The 20,282-nt window shown below is 40.3% G+C and overlaps 1 protein-coding gene across 1 annotated transcript; it reads left to right on the plus strand.

Annotated features, from left to right (window-relative positions):
- The first annotated feature begins 37 nt into the window (after positions 1–37).
- Fbxo43 (F-box protein 43) lies at positions 38–18,906 on the plus strand. Its single transcript, XM_021632194.2, has 4 exons — positions 38–1,481; positions 11,285–11,387; positions 17,996–18,199; positions 18,299–18,906. The coding sequence occupies exons 1-4, from the start codon at positions 46–48 to the stop codon at positions 18,545–18,547; spliced, it is 1,992 nt and encodes a 663-aa protein (XP_021487869.1). The 5' UTR covers positions 38–45; the 3' UTR covers positions 18,548–18,906.
- The last annotated feature ends 1,376 nt before the right edge of the window (positions 18,907–20,282 follow it).

Raw genomic sequence — 20,282 nt, forward strand, 5'->3', positions numbered from 1 at the left:
AAAGAATAAACTTGTTTCTACTTTGTAAAAACAGAGAACTTGAAGATGTCACAAAGGCATTCAACCAGCCATGGAGCAGTAAGCAAAGTGGACTCCCCTGTCACCTCCAAGTCTCCCAGCCTCAGAGATTTTTGTTCCACATCATCCTTTAAACATAGAAGCCATCATGAGTTGTCAGAATCTTGTAGCTTTAATAAGAAAGAAAAAGACCCAATGCTAACCTGTGAGCATCTTGAAACTCCAGGCCTAACTTCAGCCAATCCTACAGCATCTCCCAGTCAAAGAAAGATATCTGTGTTCCCAAGGAAGGAAACAGGTCAAAGCCCAGAACTTTGTGAGACTCCTAAAATCAGAAGGAAAAAATGCTCATTACGTAGGCGGCTGAACTTATCTTTCACCCTTCTGAAGGGGGATTCTGATTCACAAAGCAGTACTCTGGAAAGAAATATAAGTCAAGGTCTTAGACTAGAAAACTCTATCTCAGGTGGCACTTCCGGTTTCCCAAAACAAGACACCTTTAGCCCAATAGCTACCAGCACGATAAAAACAGAGGATGCAACCTCTACCAGTCAGAACTCAAGGTTACGGTTTTCCCAGCATAAGACTTCCACCATTGATGATTCCAAAGAAGACTGTGCCTTATTTGAAGTGGAATGTCTGTCTCCAATTGAAGGCCATGATTTTAGAGATTCTATCACAAGGGACTTTAGCGACAGCAGTTTAAGTGTAAGTGATGAGAACACATGTCCTGAACTTCTGGGCTTCTTGGGGAACCAGACAACCTATGGAGCAGATGTAACCATATCTGTAACTCCAGTAAGTAGTCTCATAGCAAATCTTAAATTTAATGGAAGCCAAGCACTTAATTCTTCAGCAGAAGTTAGACACAGTGTTTCAACACCCGAAGACAGTGGCTTTAGCTCACTTAGCTGGGATAAGTCAGAAGATTTTATCTCTGATCAAGAAGGTTCGTTTCAAGAACTTCTTCAGAAACATAGGGGGACTCCCAGAGTGGAGGATCTTGTGAAAAAGCCAAAGCATCTTGGGAGGTTGAGAAGACTGTCTACTCTCCAGGAGCAAGGCTCCCAGTCAGAGACAGAAGATGAAGTGCCAATGGTCCATCCCAACTCTAAAGCAAGAGCAGACACTGCTTCAGGCATCTTGGAGAGTCAGCAAGGCTCTGATGAGAAGGTCAGGGATTTGACTTTAACCTTTAAGAATTTATCAAATACTCCAGCCTTACAGTTAGTTCATGAGCTCTTCATGAAAAGCAAAAGGAAACGATTCCAGCAGGAAGATGACCAGGAATTCGAGGAAAGGGATGAAGGGAAAATAGCTAGACTACAGTGTGTTCTGGCAGGACTAATTGGCAAGAAGATGGGTATAGAACAGCTGGATATCTTGACAGAATTACAATATAGAAATTTGAAGCATATCCTAGCTATGGTTTTAGGTTTCTTGGCTGCGGAGAGTTTATACAGGTAAGAAATAAAAGTTGCTCATGAAAGAAAACTTTTATCATTTTATAAATTGGTGTTTTGTTTTTCTGTTTTTGGTTGCCTTACACTATATCAGAGGTAGTTTAAGTGACCTGCCTTGTAGAGATTGCTAAATCATCAGTTTAAAAGAAAAAAACAAAAGATGAACCTAATAGTTCAGGCCTGTAATCCCTGGTGGGACAGGTCTGTAATCCCAGTTACGTAAGAAGGTGAGGTAGATGGATTGCTCAGGTTCAAGGTCAGAGAAAAAAAAATCAAAATGGCAAGTTTTATTCCAAAATTGTTTGGTGGTGGTGGTGATGGTGGTGGTGGTGGTGGTGGTGTGTGTGTGTGTGTGTGTGTGTGTGTGTGTGTGGAGAGAGAGAGAGAGAAAGGGTCTCATGTAGCCCAGGCTAGCCTTGTACTCACTACGTAGTTGATCATGATCTCAAACTCCTGATTTTCCTGCCTCCACCTTTCAGGTTCTGGGATTTCTTTTTTCTTTTTATTTATTTTAAATTTTAGTTAACATGCATTAATGTGAAGGTATCATATCCCTTGGAATTGGTGTTACAGACAGTTGTGAGCTGCCATGTGTTTGCTGGGAATTGAATCTCAGTCCTTTGGAAGAGCAGCCAGTGCTCTTAACCACTGAGCTGTCTCTCCAGCCCCGTGTCCTGGGATTTTAAAGTGTATTCCGTCATGCCCAATTCCACAGATTTTTAAATGTCTTATTTAAAAATTCACATCCCATTTTCAGATGCAAATTAATTTAAGTTATGATACCTGATCAGAAATAAGAGTAACAATTATGGTAAATGGGAAACTATCACAAATAATGGATATTATTATTTACTCCAAATTCTAAACTTAAGAAAAATTGCTAACTTTCATTTTAGAGTTTGTCAGGGGTTATTTATCTATGCCCCTTTGTCTTCGTTGTTATACAGCAGGGAAAGATAGCTGTGTTTAGGGGTTAGAAACTGAAGAATTTATGTCCCCAGATATTAGTAGATTCCATGCTGCTGCTTGGTTAAAGAGAAAAGCAGAGGTTTACAAATGGAGGATGTATGTCAGGATGACAAAGACTGCATGATGGCAATGGGGGGGTAGATGGGGGGTTAGCACAAGACAGGATCCTCAGATTGTCATGCCTATGAGAACAGAAGCCATATGGAACAGGTGGTTGCTAAGGGAGACCATGAAGGAGTCAGTGACCCTCTTTTTTTTTTCTTTTTTTTTTAATTTTTTTTTTTTAATATTAGTTACGGTTTGTTAACTTTGTATCCCTGCTGTATCCTGTTCCCACTTTCCCTCCTAATCCCATCCTCCCACCCTCATCTCCTCCCTGCCCCTTTCAAGTCCACTGATAGGGGAGAACCTCCTCCCCTTTCATCTCATACTGGTTTATCAGGTGTCATCAGGACTGGCTGCAAAGTCCTCCTCTGTGGCCTAGCAGGGCTGCTCCTCCCTGAGGGGGGGGGGATGTCAAAGAGCCCGCCATTGAGTTCATGTTAGAAACAGTCCTTATTACCCTTATTAGGGTACCCACTTGGATACTGAGCTACCAAGGGCTACATCTGAGCAGAGGTTCTAGGTTGCATCCATACATGGTCCTTGTTTGGAGAACAGTCTCATAAAAGACCCCTGTGCCCAGATATATTTGGTCCTTGTGGAACTCCTGTCCTCTCCAGGTCATATTAACTCCCCCTCCCCCCCCCCCTTTTTTTTTGGTTCTCTGCACTCTGCTGAAGGTTTGGTTATGAGTCTTAATATCTGCTTTGATACACTGCTAGGTAGAGTCTTTCAGAGGCCCTCTGTGGTAGGCTCCTGTCCTGTTACTTGTTTGCTCCTACATCCAATGTCCATCCCCTTTGTCTTTCTAAGTGAGGATTGATCATCGTACCCTGGGTCCTCTTTCTTGTTTATCGCCTTTAGGTGTATAGATTTCAGTATGTTTATCCTATCTTATAGGTCTATATAAGTGAGTATATACCATGTGTGTCTTTCTGCTTTTGGGATACCTCACTCAGGATGATCGTTTCTAGGTCCCACCATTTGCCTGAAAATTTCATGATTTCTTCGTTTTTAATTGCTGAGTAGTATTCCATTGTGTAAAAGTACCACAATTTCTGTATTCATTCCTCGACTGAGGGACATCTGGGTTGTTTCCAGATTCTGGCTATACAAATAAAGCTGCTACAAACATGGTTGAGCAAATGTCCTTGTTGTGTACTTGAGCATCTTTTGGATATATGCCTAGGAGTGGTATAGCTGGATCTTGAGGAAACGCTCTTCCCAATTGTCTGAGAAAGTGCCAGATTGATTTCCAAAGTGGTTGTACAAGTTTGCATTTCCACCAGCAATGGAGGAAGGTTCCTCTTTCTCCACAACCTCTCCAGCATGTGTCGTCACTTGAGTTTTTTATCTTAGCCATTCTGGTTGGTGTCAGGTGAAATCTCAGGGTCGTTTTGATTTGCATCTCCCTGATGGCTAAGGACATTGAGCATCTCTTAGTGTTTCTCTGTCATTCTGTATTCCTCTACTGAGAATTCTCTGTTTAGCTCTGTACCCCATTTTTTAATCAGATTGCTTGATTTGCTGCTTTTTAACTTCTTTAGCTCTTTATGTATTCTGGATATCAGATATAGGGTTGGTGAAGATCCTTTCCCAGTCTGTAGGCAATTGTTTTGTTTTGATGACAGTATCCTTTGCTTTACAGAAGCTTTTCAGTTTCATGAGGTCCCATTTATCGATTTTTGCTCTTACAGCCTGTGCTGTTGGTGTTCTGTTCAGGAAGTTGTCTCCTGTGCAAGTGAGTTTTAATGTCTTACCCACTTTTTCTTCTAACCGATTTAGAGTATCTGGTTTTATGCTGAGGTCTTTGGTCCACTTGGGCTTTAGTTTTGTGCAGGATGATAAATATGGATCTATTTTCATTTTTCTGCATATAGACATCCAGTTGGACCAGCACCATTTGTTGAAGATGCTGTTTTTTTTTCCACTGAATGGTATTGGCTTCTTTTGTCAAAAATCAAATATCCATAGATATGTGGGTTTAATTTTGGGTCTTCTATTCGGTTCCACTGATCCACTATTCTATTTCCATGCCAATACCATGCAGTTTTTATTACTATTGCTTTGTAGTACAGGTTGAGATTGGGAATGGAGATGCCTCCAAACGATCTGTTGTTGTACAGGATCGTTTTGGAAATTCTGGGTTTTTGTTTCTCCATATAAAGTTGATAAATTTTTTCTCAATATCTATGAAGAATTGTGTTGGTATTTTGATGGGAATTGCATTGAATCTGTAGATTGCTTTTGCCAGAATAGCCATTTTCACTGTTAATCCTACTGATCCATGAGCACTGGAGATCTTTCCATCTTCTGATATCTTCTTCAATTTCTTTCTTCAGAGACTTGAAGTTTTTCTCATACAGGTCTTTCATTTGCTTGGTTAGAGTCACTCCAAGGTACTTTATGTTATTAGTGGCTATTGTGAAGGGTGTTGTTTCTCTAATTTCTTTCTCAGCCCTTTTGTCTTTGGTATACAGGAGCACTACTGATTTTTTTTTTTTTTTTTTTTAGTTAATTTTGTATCCAGCCATTTTGCAGAAGGTGTATATCAGCTGAAGGAGTTCTCTGGTTGAATTTCTAAGGTCGCTCATGTATACTCTTATCATCTGCAAATAGTGACACTTTGACCTCTTCCATTCCAATTTGTATTCCCTTGATCTCCTTTAGTTGTCTTATTGCTCTAGCTAGAACTTCAAGTACTATGTTGAAGAGATATGGAGAGAGTGGGAAGCCTTGTCTTGTCCATGATTTCAGTGGGATTGGTTTGAGTTTTTCTCCATTGAGTTTGATGTTGGCTATAGGCTTGCTGTATATTGCCTTTACTATGTTTAGGTATGTGCCTTGTATCCTTGATCTCTCCAAGACTTTAAACATGAATGGATGTTGGATTTTGTGGTTTTTCTCCTTCAGTTTGTTTATATGGTGGATTACATTGATGGATTTCCGTATATTGAACCACCCCTGCATGCCTGGGATGAAGCCTACTTGGTTATAGTAGATGATATCTTTTATGTGTTCTTGGATTCGGTTTGCCAGTATTTTATTGAGTATTTTTTGCATTAATGTTCATAAGAGAGATAGGTCTGAAGTTCTCTTTTTTTGTTGGGTCTTTGTGTGGTTTAGGTATCAAGGTGACTGTGGCTTCATAGAATGAGTTTGGTAGTGTTCCTTCTGTTTCTATTTTGTGGAATAGTTTGAGGAGTATTGGTGTTAGCTCTTCTTTGAAGGTCTGGTAGAATTCTGCACTGAAACCATCTGGCCCAGAGCTTTTTTTGGAGGGGAGACTGTTAATGACTGCTTCAATTTCCTTGAGGGATATATGGCTATTCAGTCTTTCTACCTAATCTTGATTTAATGTTGGTAGATGGAATCTATCAAGATAATTGTCCATTTCATTTAGATTTTCAAATTTTGTGGCATATAGTCTTTTGTAGTATGACCTAATGATTGTTTGGATTTCCTCTGTATCTCTAGTTATGTCACCCTTTTCATTTCTGATTTTGCTGATTTGGATAGATTCTCTCTGCTTTTTAGTTTGGCTAAGGGTTTGTCTATCTTGTTGATTTTCTCAAAGAACCAGCTTTTTGTTTCATTGATTCTTTGAATAATTTTATTTGTTTCTAATTGGTTAATTTCAGCCCTGAATTTGATTATTTCCAGCCGTCTGCTCCTCTTGGGTGTATCTGCTTCTTTTTTTTCTAGGGTTTTCAGTTGGGCCATTAAGTTGCTTGTATGTGATGTTACAAATTTCTTCTTGAAGGCACTTAATGCTATGAATTTTCCTCTGAGCAGTGCTTTCAATGTGTCCTATAAATTTGGGTATGTTGTGCCTTCATTTTCATTGAATTCTAGGAAGTCTTTAATTTCTTTATTTCTTCCTTAACCCAGCTGTCATTGAGTAGCAAGTTGTTCAGTTTCCATGTGCGTGTAGGCTTTGTTATTTCCGTTGTTGTTGGGGTCCAGCTTTAGTCCATGGTGGTCAGATAGGATACAAGGGATTATTTCAATCTTCTTGTATCTGTTGAAGCTTGCTTTGTGACCAACTATATGGTCTATTTAGGTGCTGAAAAGAAGGTATACTCTTTTGAGTTTGGGTGAAAAGATCTGTAGACGTCTATTGGGTCCATTTGATTTAGGGACTCAGTGCCTTTATTTCCCTATTTGGTTTCTGTCTACTTGATCTGTCCCTTGGTGAGAGTGGGGTGTTGAAGTCTCCCACTATTAAAGTTTTTGGATCAATGTGTGATTTAAGCTTTAATAATAAGCTTTCATTTACGAATGTAGGCACTCTTGTATTTGGGGCATAGATGTTCAAAATTTTGATGTCTTCTTGGTGGATTTTTCCTTTGATGAGTATATAGTGCCCCTCCTTATCTTTTTTTGATTAATTTTGGTTGAAAGTCTATTTTATTAGATATTAGGATAGCTATTCCAGCTTGTTTTCTGGATCCATTTGCTTGAAAAACATTTTCCAGCCCTTTACTCTAAGGTAGTATTTATCTTTGTTGCATAGGTGTGTTTCTTGGATGCAACAGAATGTTGGATCTTGTTTCTGCAACCATTCTGTTAGTCAGTGTCTTTTATTGGGGAGTTGAGTCCATTGATGTTGATAGATACTAGTGACCAACGAATGTTACTTTCTTTTGATGTGGGGTTGGTGGTGTTGCTGAGTTTCATTGTATTCTTTTGGGTTTTTTTGTTTTGTTTTGTTTTGTTTTTTATTGTTTTTTTTTGTGTGTGTAGTTATCTATTTCCTCTGTTTCCTTAGATGTAGTTGTTTTCTTTGGGTTAGAGTTTCCCTTCTAGTAACTTCTGGAGAGCTGGGTTACTGTGTAGATATTGTTTAAATTTGGTTTTGTCATGGAATATTTTGAATTCTCTGTCTATGTTGATTGAACGTTTTGCTGGGTATACTAGTCTGGGTTGGCATCTGTGGTCCCTTAAGGACTGCATGATTTCTGTCCAGGCCCTTCTGGCTTTCATAGTTTCTGTTGAGAAATCTGGTGTGATTTTGATAGGTCTACCTTCATATGTTATTTGGCCTTTTTCCCTTGCTTTTAAAATTTTTTTCTTTGTTCTGCAGGTTCAGTGTTTTGACTATGATGTGACATGAAGAATTTCTTTTCTGGTCTCTTTGGTGTTCTGTAGGCCTCTTGTATGTTTATTGATATCTCTTTAAGTTGGGAAAGTTTTCTTCTATAATTTTCTTGAAAATATTTTCTAGACCTTAGAGCCTGATGTCTTCTTTTTCATCTACTCCAATTGTTCTTAGATTTTGTCTCTTCATGGTGTCCTTGATTTCTTGGATGTTTTGTGTTTGGAACTTTTCTGATTTTATTTTTTCTTTGAGAGACGTGTCAATTTCTGCAAGTGTATTTTCGGCACCTGAGATTCTCCCTTCCATCTCTTGTATTCTGTTGGTGATGCTTACCTTTGTAGTTCCTGATCTTTTCTCTATGTTCTCCAGCTCCAGGTTTTTCTCAATTTGTGTTTTCCTTATTGATTCTAATTCTGTTTTCATGTCTTGCACCATTTCCTTCACCTGATTGAATGTGGAGTCCTGCTTTTCAATAATGGCTTCTATTTTTTTTTTTTTTTTTTGTCTGTTTCCTCTCTATATATCGCTAATTGTGCCTCTACTTGTTTGGCTGTATTTGCCTGCATTTCTTTGAGAGCTTTGTTCATTTCCTCTTTGTTTGCCTCAATTTTCGTGGTCATTTCTCTGAGAGCTTTATTTATTTTCTTTTTGTTCGTCTCGATCTCTGTGGCTATTTCTCTGAGGGCTTCGTTCATTTCATCTTTATGGGCCTCTAATAGCTGGAGAAACATAGTTTTAAAGTCGTTTTCTTGTGTATCTAGTGAATTGAAGTGTCCATTGATTTGTAGGGTTGCTGGTGAAGCCATAATGTCCTGATTTTTGTTGGGTGTGTTCTTACATCTGCCTCTGGCCATCAGGTTATCTATAACCCTCACTGTTTGCTCCTGGAGTCTGTAGTTCAAGCTAAGATCGTCTCTTTCTGTTTTCTGGACTTTTTTCAGGAAGATAGAGAGGTTCACTGGTTTGGGAGTGTGCACTGTGGTTTCAGTTTTGCCTAAGTAAGGAATGTGATGCTGGCGCTATTCACATGCGCTTTTAGCAGGCACAGTGTGCATGCTCGGATTCTCTGACTATCGCAGTGGCCTGCAGGCCACTAGTATGTAGCTCTGTCTGGGATCCAGGGATTGTTTGCCTGGATTACACTGGTGGACCCACAAGGCAGAGGCTTTAGCATTGGGATCGCTATCCCAAGAATCCCTATGATGCCCACACTAGGGGTGTGGGTGGCAGGGATCTCTTGTCTAGTGGCTTGCATAGAGAGGCCCTGAGTGACCCTCTTTTTAAAAGATTTTAATTATAGCATATGTGTGCACTCATGATGTGGCATGTGTCAAGGTCAGAGAACAGCTTGCAAACATCATTTCTCTCCTTCTACCACTAAGCCTTTCGACCTGTGTCAAAAGGCTTAGTGGCAAGTATCTTAACATGATGCACCACCTTGCTGCCTTGTGAATCTTTTTCTTAATGAGAAGATGTCAAGTGAGGATTATGTCCTTGCTGGGTTTTTTTGTTTGTTTGTTTTGCTTTTTTCCAAGACAGGGTTTCTCTTTGCAGCTCTGGCTGTCCTGGAACTAACTCTGTAGACCAGGCTGGCCTCGACTCAGAGATCCACCTGCCTCTGCCTCCTGAGTGCTGGGATTAAAGTTGTGCACCACCACCATCCAGAAAATCCTTGCTGTTTTTCTGGCCACTACTCCCAAAGCCTGTCTTCACCTTTCTCCCACTCATCTATTCTAGGCTGTTGTAGGAAATTGTAGCATTTTGTAGCTGGAAGTCTTCTGAGGTATTTTGTCTACCTGTGGAAAAACACCCCTAAATAAATTAATCACTTGCCAGCAGTCCAGGGCTAAATGGAGATCTATCCCATTGGGCTCTCTGACCTTTCATCCAATTGTCTTCCTGAAAATAAAGTTTTGCCACTTTTCTGAATATACTTGGTAAAGCACATATTGGTGTAACCTTGGTGGGTAACATGGTATGGACATGTGTGTGCAACTGTGTATACCTTTCAAAGGTGTTCAAATGGTAAGGTGTCTAAAATGTCAACATGGCTGAATAAAGGAATGCTGTTTGTTTATGTTAGAGTATTTACCAGAGAGTCAAAATGTTGTATGACTCTTTAGGGTGGTTGCTTACATGAGCCTTTGGTACTGGTCATATTTCAGTGATTTCTGCTTGCCCTCTAGAATATTTGTAGCAAGGAATATGTGTTTATAATCCTAATGGTACTCTTCATGTTAACATGAGAGGTGAAGATCAGTTGAGATGGTTAATGGAGGTATGTGTGTATATGTGCGTGCCTGCATGCATGCGTGCTCGTGTGTGCATACCGTGATGTGTAGAGGTCAAAGGACAACTTTGTGTCCTTTATGTGTGATCAAATTCAAGTTTTCAGGTTGTCATGGCACTTTATTCACAGAGCCAGCTCCTGGTTCTGGCTTTCTGCCCACCTCTTGTGTGATGTAAAGTATGGAGATTGACTTAGAGAGTGATGACACCTGTGCTGGCCATGGCACCATAAAGCAGTGTTGGCAACTGGAGTGTTACCTGGGCCCTTAAAGTGAGTGCCACCTTCTTTCAGTCTTCTGATCGAAGTTATTTACTAAGTGAGAAAAATGAAGACCAGGGTAACAGGTTATTTCCATTAAGTAGTTGAACCTGTTGAGAATTAGCATGCCAGGCTGAAGCTGTTCTCCAGCTGCTTCACTGCAATGAGCTTTGAGAATAACATAGGGACACTGTTGGCAACAGGGTGTTCTTTAGGGTTAGAAATAGAACCCTGTCTCCTTGAATAGGGTGCTACCCACAATGGGATCTATTATTTGGCACTTATTACTTCCAGTGAAGGGTCATTCCTATTTTATTTGGCCAAAAGTGACAGATTTGCTAGACACAAGAATAGAAGAAATTAAGTTAATTTTTCATATTAAGGATGATAATCATTTGCTGCACGTTGTGTTCCAAATTTACAATCAAATAGCACATGAACCATTGGCTCGTGTTTGGTTTATTTTTGCTGTTGCTGTAATTTTTGAGACAGGATCTCAGTGTATCCCAGACTGACCCTGAACTCAGTATGTAGCCCAGGCTGGCCTTGAAAGCATGGCAATCCTTCTGCCTCATCTTCCCAAATGCTCAGGTTACAGGTATAAACCACCACCCATGGCTCAGGCTGGCCATAAGTGAACACGGCAGGGCTGTCTGCCTGGCTCTGCAGGTGAGAGCATTGACCAGCAGTTCTGCTGAATTCAGTCCCTGGGACGACCCACATAGTAGAGAAGAGAACCACATTTCACAAGTTGTTGTCTGGCCCCCAGTTGAGAACCATGGCATACATGAGCCTTCCCCTACTCCTAACACCCACTAAATAAATGAATATGTTTTAACTAAATGAACATATATGAAAAGTAGTAATCTAAGAAGATAATGCAACTATGTGCTTAGTATTTTAATAGGAATTCTTTCATGTGGTAAATCAATGTGAAACAATTAGTTGATCAAACATTATTATATAATTTTAAGCTTAAATTTACTGTCCAGATCTTTAAAATTATTTTTATTATTGGTTCCTTATAAGGAAATTTTAACCTTTTGAAGAACATGCAATAATAGACTGACCTGTTTGTTGTAGTGCTTGGAACGTCAGCAGAAACTGGCGTGAAATTGTGGCTCAGGATAAAAAGGCAAACGGGAGGAGGAAACTTTATATCATACAACTGAAAGCAAATGCCCAGGTAACGTGGACAGTGCTTCTTAGAAGTGGGTTTGTATCGAGTGACCCCATATCACTGAGCACTGAGTTTGGTTTTTCTTCTTTTAATCTTTTCCATTTAGCAAACATTCCCTTTTAAGTGTTACTTTTTCTAAACTATTCCAATGTAGTCCATAAAGTGCAGTAGATTGTCAAGCTGTTACACACTGGCTTGCTGTCACAGCTGAATACCAGTGACTTGTTAGAGCCTTTTCATAATTAGAACCTTGTAGCATTTTAAAAATCCAGTCTCTTAAGCACATATTGCATATCAGCTCTTGTGCCAATTATTCAGATTACAATGATAGATATTTCTGACATGGCCTCTACTGCTTGGAGGATCATGTGCTGGACAGGTGACTAATCGAAGGTGTGCTAAGGGTGTCACACATTCAACCTGACATTTAAACATTCAACCTGACAGCTGAACAGGTACTTGGGAGCCAAAAGGAGACCCTGCTGAGACATGGAAAGCAAGGTCAGCTAGGCCAGGATGACAGGGCAGTGCTTTGGCGGGGACACAGTGTCTCCAGAGGCATGCAGGAGCATGTCCTTGGCAGACTATGGAGTATCCTAACTTGTCCTTTGAGAACTCAAGGTCTGGCTTTGATGTTATTAGGCAAGTCTTACAGAAATGTACACATTTTTCACAGAGACACAGCTTTGTGGAAAGGACGATGGCATTGCCTGTATTTGGTGATAGATTTGGCTGTAGACCTTTCCTAGTCACCAGCACAACTGAGCATTTGCTGTATTACTTTTATTCTAGTTTTTAAAAATAGCATGCTAAGTAAATTTCTGAGTTTTTTTTTTTTTTGTGTGTGTGTGTGTGTGTGTGTTCATCCATATTGCATGTATGGATGTAAGAAGACAACTTATGGGAAGTCTGATTTCTTCCACTGTGTGGGCCCTGGGGACTGAACTCAGGTCCTTGGGCTTGTTGGAAAGAACTAGACCCACAGAGCCATCTCTCTGGCCCTAAATTTCTAATTTACCCAAATATAATAACTGAGAAGGAACGTGACATAAACAAAAAGAACATCTAAATATAATTTGTGAATTTCTCCTTTCAGTGAGAGAATACAATGTAAAGCTGAGTAAAGTTTTGCTTTGTTACTGTGAGGCTTGTCAGTGTGCTGCAGCGTGGCTGCAGCTTCTGACCCTGGGGAGCACGGAACAGTGAGTGCATTAGCATTGTAACCACTTCTTTCACATATGGTTTTTAAAAATTACTGTGTATGTATGCATGTGCCTGTGTTGTGTTCTTCTGTGCCACAGCACACATGTGGATATCAATTCTCAAGAGCTGGTTCTTTCTGGCACCTTGTGGGTGCTGGGGAGGTCAGAAGACAACTTAAGAGACTTAAGAGAATTCAAACTCAGGTTTTCAGGCTTGCTGGTAAGCACCTTAACTCACTAAGCCATCTTACCAGGCCCCATATAATATTTTTAAGAGTGTTGCCTTATATATAAGGGACAAACTTAAAAAAAAAAGTTCGAAATAGCTGGGTGTTGGGGGTGCACACCTTTAAGCCTAGCACTTGGGAGGCAAAGGCAGGTGGCTTTCTGAGTTCAGTGTGTTCTACACAATGAGCTCCAGGCCAGCCAAGACTACATAGTGGGACCCTGTCTCAAACAAAGAAAACAAAAATATTCAAACAAATACCTATTAATATTTAAGTTGTGAACTTCATTACTCCATTTTCTGCTTAACTTCTCTAAGGAAGAAACCTGGTTGTGTCAGCAACCCAAATGGTAATTCCAGATAAAATGTTTGATCCTTGTATTGTTGCCATCATTTTAAAAAGAAGAAAACTAGCTGGGCAGAGGTCACTTACACCTTTAATCATTTGGGAGGCAGAAACAGGTGGATCTTTGTGAGTTTGAGGCCAGTCTGGTCTACAGAGTGAGTCCCAGGACAGCCAGAGACACACTACCAAACCAAAAAAAAAAAAAAACACAAAGGCAAAGAAAAATAGGAGAGAGAGAGAGGAGGAGGAGAAGAAGGGAAGGAGGAGGAGGAAGAACTTACAGCAACCCTGGTGTCAGGTAAGGTGACTCAGCAGGTAAAGGCCTTGCTGACAAGCTTGAACTCTCTCAAGTTGTCTTCTGACTTACACATGCATGCAATGGCACAGTACTTAAATAAATACCAGTAAAAAATAGTCATGTTCTCTCCCTCCTTTATTGAGTGTCACTGTGTAGCTCAAGTTGACACTGCTCTCTTGTCTCTGCCTCCCAAGAACTGAGATTACACGTCTCTCTCAATCTGGCTTCTTAAAGGACTACATTTTTCCTTACACATTTTTTTTTTATTTTATTTTGGAGGAACTTTTAAAGCTCCTTGAAAATACTACAAACTTTAAAAATAAAATTGGATTATAAGATTTATAACAAAGCGTGCCACTCTCCTTTTGCCCTGAATACAGATCTGACTCTGTATTCCAGGATCTCCTGGAACTATGTAGCCCAGAATGACTCAAGCTTGTGATGGTACTCCTGTTGCACCTTGCTGAGTGTTGGGATTATAGGTCTGAGCTACACCAGGCTTCTGGTCTCTACTTCTGTTTCTTGTATTTCTAGGTAATGCACTTGGACTGCTGTAAAAGGAACTTTCATTTGTTTGTTTTCAGTTGTTGTCTCAGAGGCTTACTGCCTTCTGCTAATCTAGGCCTAGAATGTTTTCAGCCTCTGAGATTTACTGCTGAATAGGCTCACCCTTTCTTGTTCTCTCTGAGCACTGGGCTGGCTGGCTCAAATCAGCTGTTCTGGCTCAAACTCCTCTCCAAGCTGACTTATTCAATCTGGTTTTTCTCCTGGCTTCTGAATTGTTCTGCTTGGCCTTAAACTAACTCCAGCAATCTTTTCTAATCTTCTGGCTCCTTCTCATTCAATTTCTCTCTGTAAAACTCTCCCATTAGAACTGCCTTCTCTCTATCTGCATTGCCCATTAAGTAGCTTCCCTTTCCTCACTTGTGAGAACTGGGCATTATTCTGTCAAATCTTTTTCTGATTTGTCACTTTTTCTGCTGATCAAATATCACTTTCAAACACAGGTGCTTCCTTCTACAAATTAGATTTACTTTCATTGTTTGGGATTAAAGGCATGTATCACCATGTCTGGACCTAAGCTTTTCTTTACCTGAAACTTGTTCTTATACCAGGCTGGCCTTGAACTCAGATCTTGCCTCTGTCTCTTAGATTGAAGTCATGTTTGTATTCCTAGAACGTCTTTGGATGTGATCTCTTGACAGAGCAGCCATGTTCTGAATTAAAACTCCTCAACAATTTCCCCCTTTCTGCTTAAAAAAAAAATAAAAATAAAAACAGTTTAACTTTTATACTAGAAACAATCATCAATCCCACAAATTTAACAGTCCAAATGTTGTTATGAAGACCCACTCAGCCAATGATGTGATGGTCCTCCATAATTGCAACCCTGATCATCTGTCCTTCAGCAACAGTTCATGTCAGCATAAAGGTTTTCCACTCTGCCAGTCTGTGGTGAGTTGTACCAGCCAGCTGAGTTCAGAAAGAACTAGAAAAGGTGATCTTACTAAGCTCAGACTGTTATTATGTGTTTTGTTTTATTTTTTGAGATGAGGTTTCTCTGTGTAGCCCTGGTTATCCTGGAACTTAGTCAGTAGACCAGGGTGACCTTGAACTCAGAGATCTGCCTGCCCCTGCTTCCCAAGTGCTGGGTCTAAAGGCATGCGCCACCATGCCCAGCCGATATTTGTTATTTTATTTGGAAAAGTTTCAGTTATTTCTCCAACCTCTCCAGACTAGCACCCCTCCCTGCCACTCTCAGTACTGATTTCTCCTGTCTTATGCCTATAATTACATCATCATTTGTGGTGAATCAGATTGAGGTGTATAGAGGCTATATCAAGAGTATTATGACATGTACACTATCATTAAACTTTTGTGTTTTGTTTTGTTTTGAGGCAGGGTCTTACTGTGAAGGCCTGGAACTGTGTATGTAGACAATATCAACCTTAAGCTCGCGGCAATCCTCCTGCCTCTGCCTCTTGAATGCTGGAAAAACAGGTGTGTGCCACCATGCTGTGTGTGTGTGTGTGTGTGTATGTGTGTGTGTGTGTGTGTAGGCCAGAGGTCAGTGTCAGGTGTCTTCCTCTATTACTCTACTCTACTTTTGTGATGTAGGATCTCACTGAACCTGGAGCTCAGCAGTTGGATTAAATAGTGCTGGTCCATGAGCCCCAGGGATCTGCTGTCTCTGCTTGCCCAGGGCTAGAGTTACAGCATGAATCATGCTGGCCAGATTTTATGTGAATGCTGAGGATACAAATTCATATTCTGTGCTTGCACAATCCTTTTACTCACTAGCCATCTCTCCAGACTGTTGGTAGACCGGGTTTTATATACTCAGGCTGGCTTTGAACTCATGTTGTACCTAAGTCTGGCCTTGAACTCCTTGAATCTCCTGCTTCTGTCCCTCTAGTGCTGGGAAGGAACACTGCATGTGCCATCACACTCAGCATGTCCTTATACATACGTTCCTGTGTAACTGTCTCCCGGAACTAATTATTGTCGGTTCTCTTGGTGCCTCTCTGTCTCCTGTGTCTCTGTCTCCCCACACCCTCATGTGTGTAAACTGTGTCTCGGTGTTTGTCTGTACAGATCCTAGATTAACCTCCCCTTATTTGCAAGAACCAAATGTCTCCTTTAGGTGAGTTCCACCACATTTCTACTATTCCTTCTTTTCCTCAGATCACCTTCCCTGAGCCTGCGCACTCCTGTTCTACATGAACCCTCGAATTTTTGCCAAAACAGAAATATTTCAAAACAGAATTGTTTAGTGATTTTCCTCAGATTGTATAGTGCCACAAAGTTACTAAGCAGGGGACTCTGAGAGCACAGGCCAAGCACGTTCAGTAGGACGAAGTCTCATCTCCTGTCCATCTTTAGACCAGGGTGAGTGCCCGCTCCTTCCCCTTGACGCTCTTTAGTCTTCACTGTGCTCACACATGTGGAAGGACCAACTATTAGCTGACCTCATTTTCATAGTTAAGTGAGTCTCTGTGAATCTGAGGGCAGCCTGATGCCCATACAAAGTATGAGACCAGCCAGTACTACACAATGAGAGAACATTGCCTTGAAGACTGTTAGCAGGCATGAACATGCACTCTTGTCCACTGCTTTGTTTCTTAGACATTAAAAACAAACCCCAGAAAAACCTTGTCACCAGTTAGACATTTCATAATTACTTATTAAAGGAAAAACTGTTTCTTTTCAGTTTGCTTCAGCTGACACCTTGATGCACTTTTGGGTGTGTACACGCTGTACTCACCAATTGCATCAGAATGCAGCAGTGTTCTTTTAGTAAGCTCTTGACTGGGCACTGCGGCCAAGGCTACAGTGAACTGATAAAGAAACTCGTTCATCTGGATAGCTGGTTCATTTTGTCTCTTCTTTAGAGAAACTTTTACCCATCACAGCCTTCACTAAGTACAAGGCTAGACAATTTACTTATTAAAAATGCTTTTTTAATTATTTTTCTGATTTTATTGAGGTATAATTGACAAAAGGACATTATATATACTTTTAAAGTGTACAAGTCAATTAACACACTTAACTGAACATTTGAATAATGTTGGAATCTAGTTCAGATGAGAGATGCTTTTTGCTCCTTTACAAATATAAAGGCTGTTTATAACAACTATAAAAGTGAATCAGAACCAGATATTTGCAAAAGCCAGCCAAAGACATTGTGTTATATCAGCAGTCCTATTGCTCGTCCAACATGTGGTTAAGGTAAGAACTTTCAAAAGATTCACCCTACTTTCCCAGTTCTCTTTTTAGATCTTGGCTTTAAAATCGGTTCAAAACTATGGTTTGCAGGCCAAATTCTTTCTGTCACCTGAATTCACAAAGTAAGTTTCAGTGGAACAGTTTCTCTCTTTGGTATTTTTGCTGTCTGCAGCTCCTTTATGAGCCCAGAACTGAATAGCTGTAGCTATGTGGCCTGCAGGATAACATGCATCTGATTCCTTGGAGGAGAAGTTTGCCAATAGTAAATAAATGGCTCAAATAAACGGGAAAGTAATTGATCCTATCAACAGAAAACCAAAATGTGTTGCTTAATATATTAATATATATACATATATATCTATTAGAGTAAGAGGAGAGAGAGGAGAGAACAGCCACCTGTGCCAGGGCTGGGTGTGCAGGTCAGGGCAGCTTCGGGGAGTTGGTTCTTGCCTTCCACCTTGTTGATGCAGGGTTCCTTGTTCACTGCAGTGAAGTGCTGCAGACGTCCAGGGGATTCTCCTGGCTCACCTCCCATCTCACACTAGGAGTACACTGACACTTCAGGCTGTCAGGCTTGCATGGCTAGTGCTTTTATCTGCAGAACCATCTCCCCATCTCCAAACTTGTTTTCCTTGACTTAAAAGTTAGGTGAGAAAAGATTCCCTGCCTGCCCCCAACCCTAAAGATAAATGATCCAGGAAGGATCCTAGTGTTATCAACCATTCCTAAACACTGAAATCCAGTCCAGGCAGAAAGCTGCCCTATGCTGGGAGGTTTCTGATTTTGCAGTGTTGATTCTCCTTGTCTTTATCACAGGGGGCTGTGTTACATGTTCAGGATGCTGCCACTCGGCTTCATCTTCTAAGTCGCTCAGCCTTAAGATCAGTGCAGGCACAGGCGCAGGCACCCACTGCTCAAAATGAGCAGGCTCCAACTCTGTCCCCTTGGGGAGATGTTTTGACACCTGTAGCAAGCTCTTCCCTCACCCACCTAAGGAGTAAACAGGCACAGTATGTGAAGGTGAGTATGGGTCATAAGTTATCAGAAGTATTTAGAGTTTGAACTAAAGTGACTGTCAGTGTCACACTGGAAGACTGAGTGTGCGTGCTTCCACTACAGGTTGCCAGGACACTCTTTACTGATGAAGCTTTAAAGCCTTGCCCAAGGTGCCAATCCCCAGCTAAGTACCAGCCATATAAGAAAAGGGGGCTGTGCAGCCGCCTGGCCTGTGGCTTTGACTTTTGTGTGTTATGTCTGTGTGCTTATCATGGGTCTGAAGAATGTAGAAGAGGGTCAGCAAAGCCAAGAAGTAGTAAAGATGGTCTCCCAGGGAGTGCCCAAAGCAAGCAGAATTTAAAACGCCTCTAAAGAGACTAAGGAAACACTCCCTTTGCTGGCCTATGTTCTGTCTGACTTTAAATTATGACTATTTTGAACACATGCAAATCTTCCCATTGATGACAGACAATGATTTATTTCCTATTTTGTATTAATGCACACCATTGTATATTTACTTTAAAGTGATGAGTTTTGAAAGAATTTTATTTTAAATGTCCCCATTTTAAATAACTTGATGTTTTAAATAAAGAATTTTCAGGGTTGTTAGATATGTGTGTTTTAATGGTTCATGTAACTCTTTAAATTTGTGCATTTTATAACTATGTGTTGAAATGTTCTCAAATTTCTTTAAAATTTTGAAAAAATATTGAACTCGAAGCCAGTGCAATTGCAAGTTTGGAAAATTATAGCTGAAGCTAAATATAAATAAAATGTTTTTAGAAGCTCTATCAAATGCAATCTATCATTTCAACCATTCTCTTCTTTCATATTTTAGTAGACTTTTGGCTTAGTAAAATTTGCTTAATAACATAAATGTTAGTTACATGGACTGTATAGTTACTATAATAGGAATTTTATTTAAAAAACTCCTCTAAGTCACACATGAAATTATAGTCACAGATTCTAATATTTTGAAAGATTTGGGCTGGCTGGAAATGATGGGTTTTGAATGGGAAAATATATGAAGTCATTAATAATGGACATTATAATTTGTGTTTGTAATGTGCCTTTTTCCAAAAATGATTTGAGGATAAGTGCATGCTTTGTTTGTATATCAGTGCAAAAAAAGAGCTAAGTTTGAGACTTCCCCCCCGCCCGAGACAGGATCTCACTATGTAGCTAGCTCTAGCTCTTCTGGAAGTCAGTGTGTAGGCCAGGCTGACCTCAAACTCACAGAGATCTGCCTGCCTCCCTGGTGCTGGGATCAAAGGCATACACCACTACATCAGGGCACAAGAGGGGAACTTTTTTAAAAAAAGATTTATTTTTATTTTATGTGCATTGGTATGTTGTCTGCATATATGTGAGGATATCAAATCCTCTGGAACTGGAGTTACAGACAGTTGTGAGCTGTATGTGAATCTTTTGGAAGAGCAGCCAGTGTTCTTAACCACTGAGCTATCTCTCCAGACCCACAGGAGGGAAACTGACAACAGATATATATTGTTTGTGCTTAGGTGATTTCTGTATGAACAATATGTGTGTTCACATTATACACACATATTTAAATGTAGCTCTTAACATTATTTTAGGAAATTATTCAAGTGTTTAAAACTTACATATATACCATTTGGTTCTGACTAAGCTGAATGTCTTTTTTTTTTTTTCCATTTCTTTCTTTCTTTCTTCTTTTTTTTCCCTTTTGACTAACTTTTACTTTGTAGTCCAGGCTGACATAGCCAGGTTGGCCTTAAACTCAAGGGTGCTGGGATTATAGACCCATCTTGCAGATGTCTTCTGCACCAGGGTCAGTTTACTAATGTTTACTTCAGTCTTCACTCTCCTGCACCAAAGAGGCTTCTAAATATATTTTTGGAACTGTATTTCAGTCCTGATCCTTTTACTGTATGAAGTACTCTCTTGACCTGCCTACTCACTGTGCCCTTCAGCAAGTCACACACTTCACTTTATCTCTAAAACTCGGTGGCTCAGAAATTCCCAGTGTTACAGCAGCTGGTGCTGCTGCTGGTTTGGAGAAAGTGAACAGAATACAGATTTGTGGGGACTTAGCACAGAGCCCAGCGCTGACTGAGTGGAAAAGTCA

Source organism: Meriones unguiculatus, chromosome 1 (genome assembly GCF_030254825.1).
Source record: "Meriones unguiculatus strain TT.TT164.6M chromosome 1, Bangor_MerUng_6.1, whole genome shotgun sequence".
Lineage (NCBI taxonomy): Eukaryota > Metazoa > Chordata > Mammalia > Rodentia > Muridae > Meriones > Meriones unguiculatus.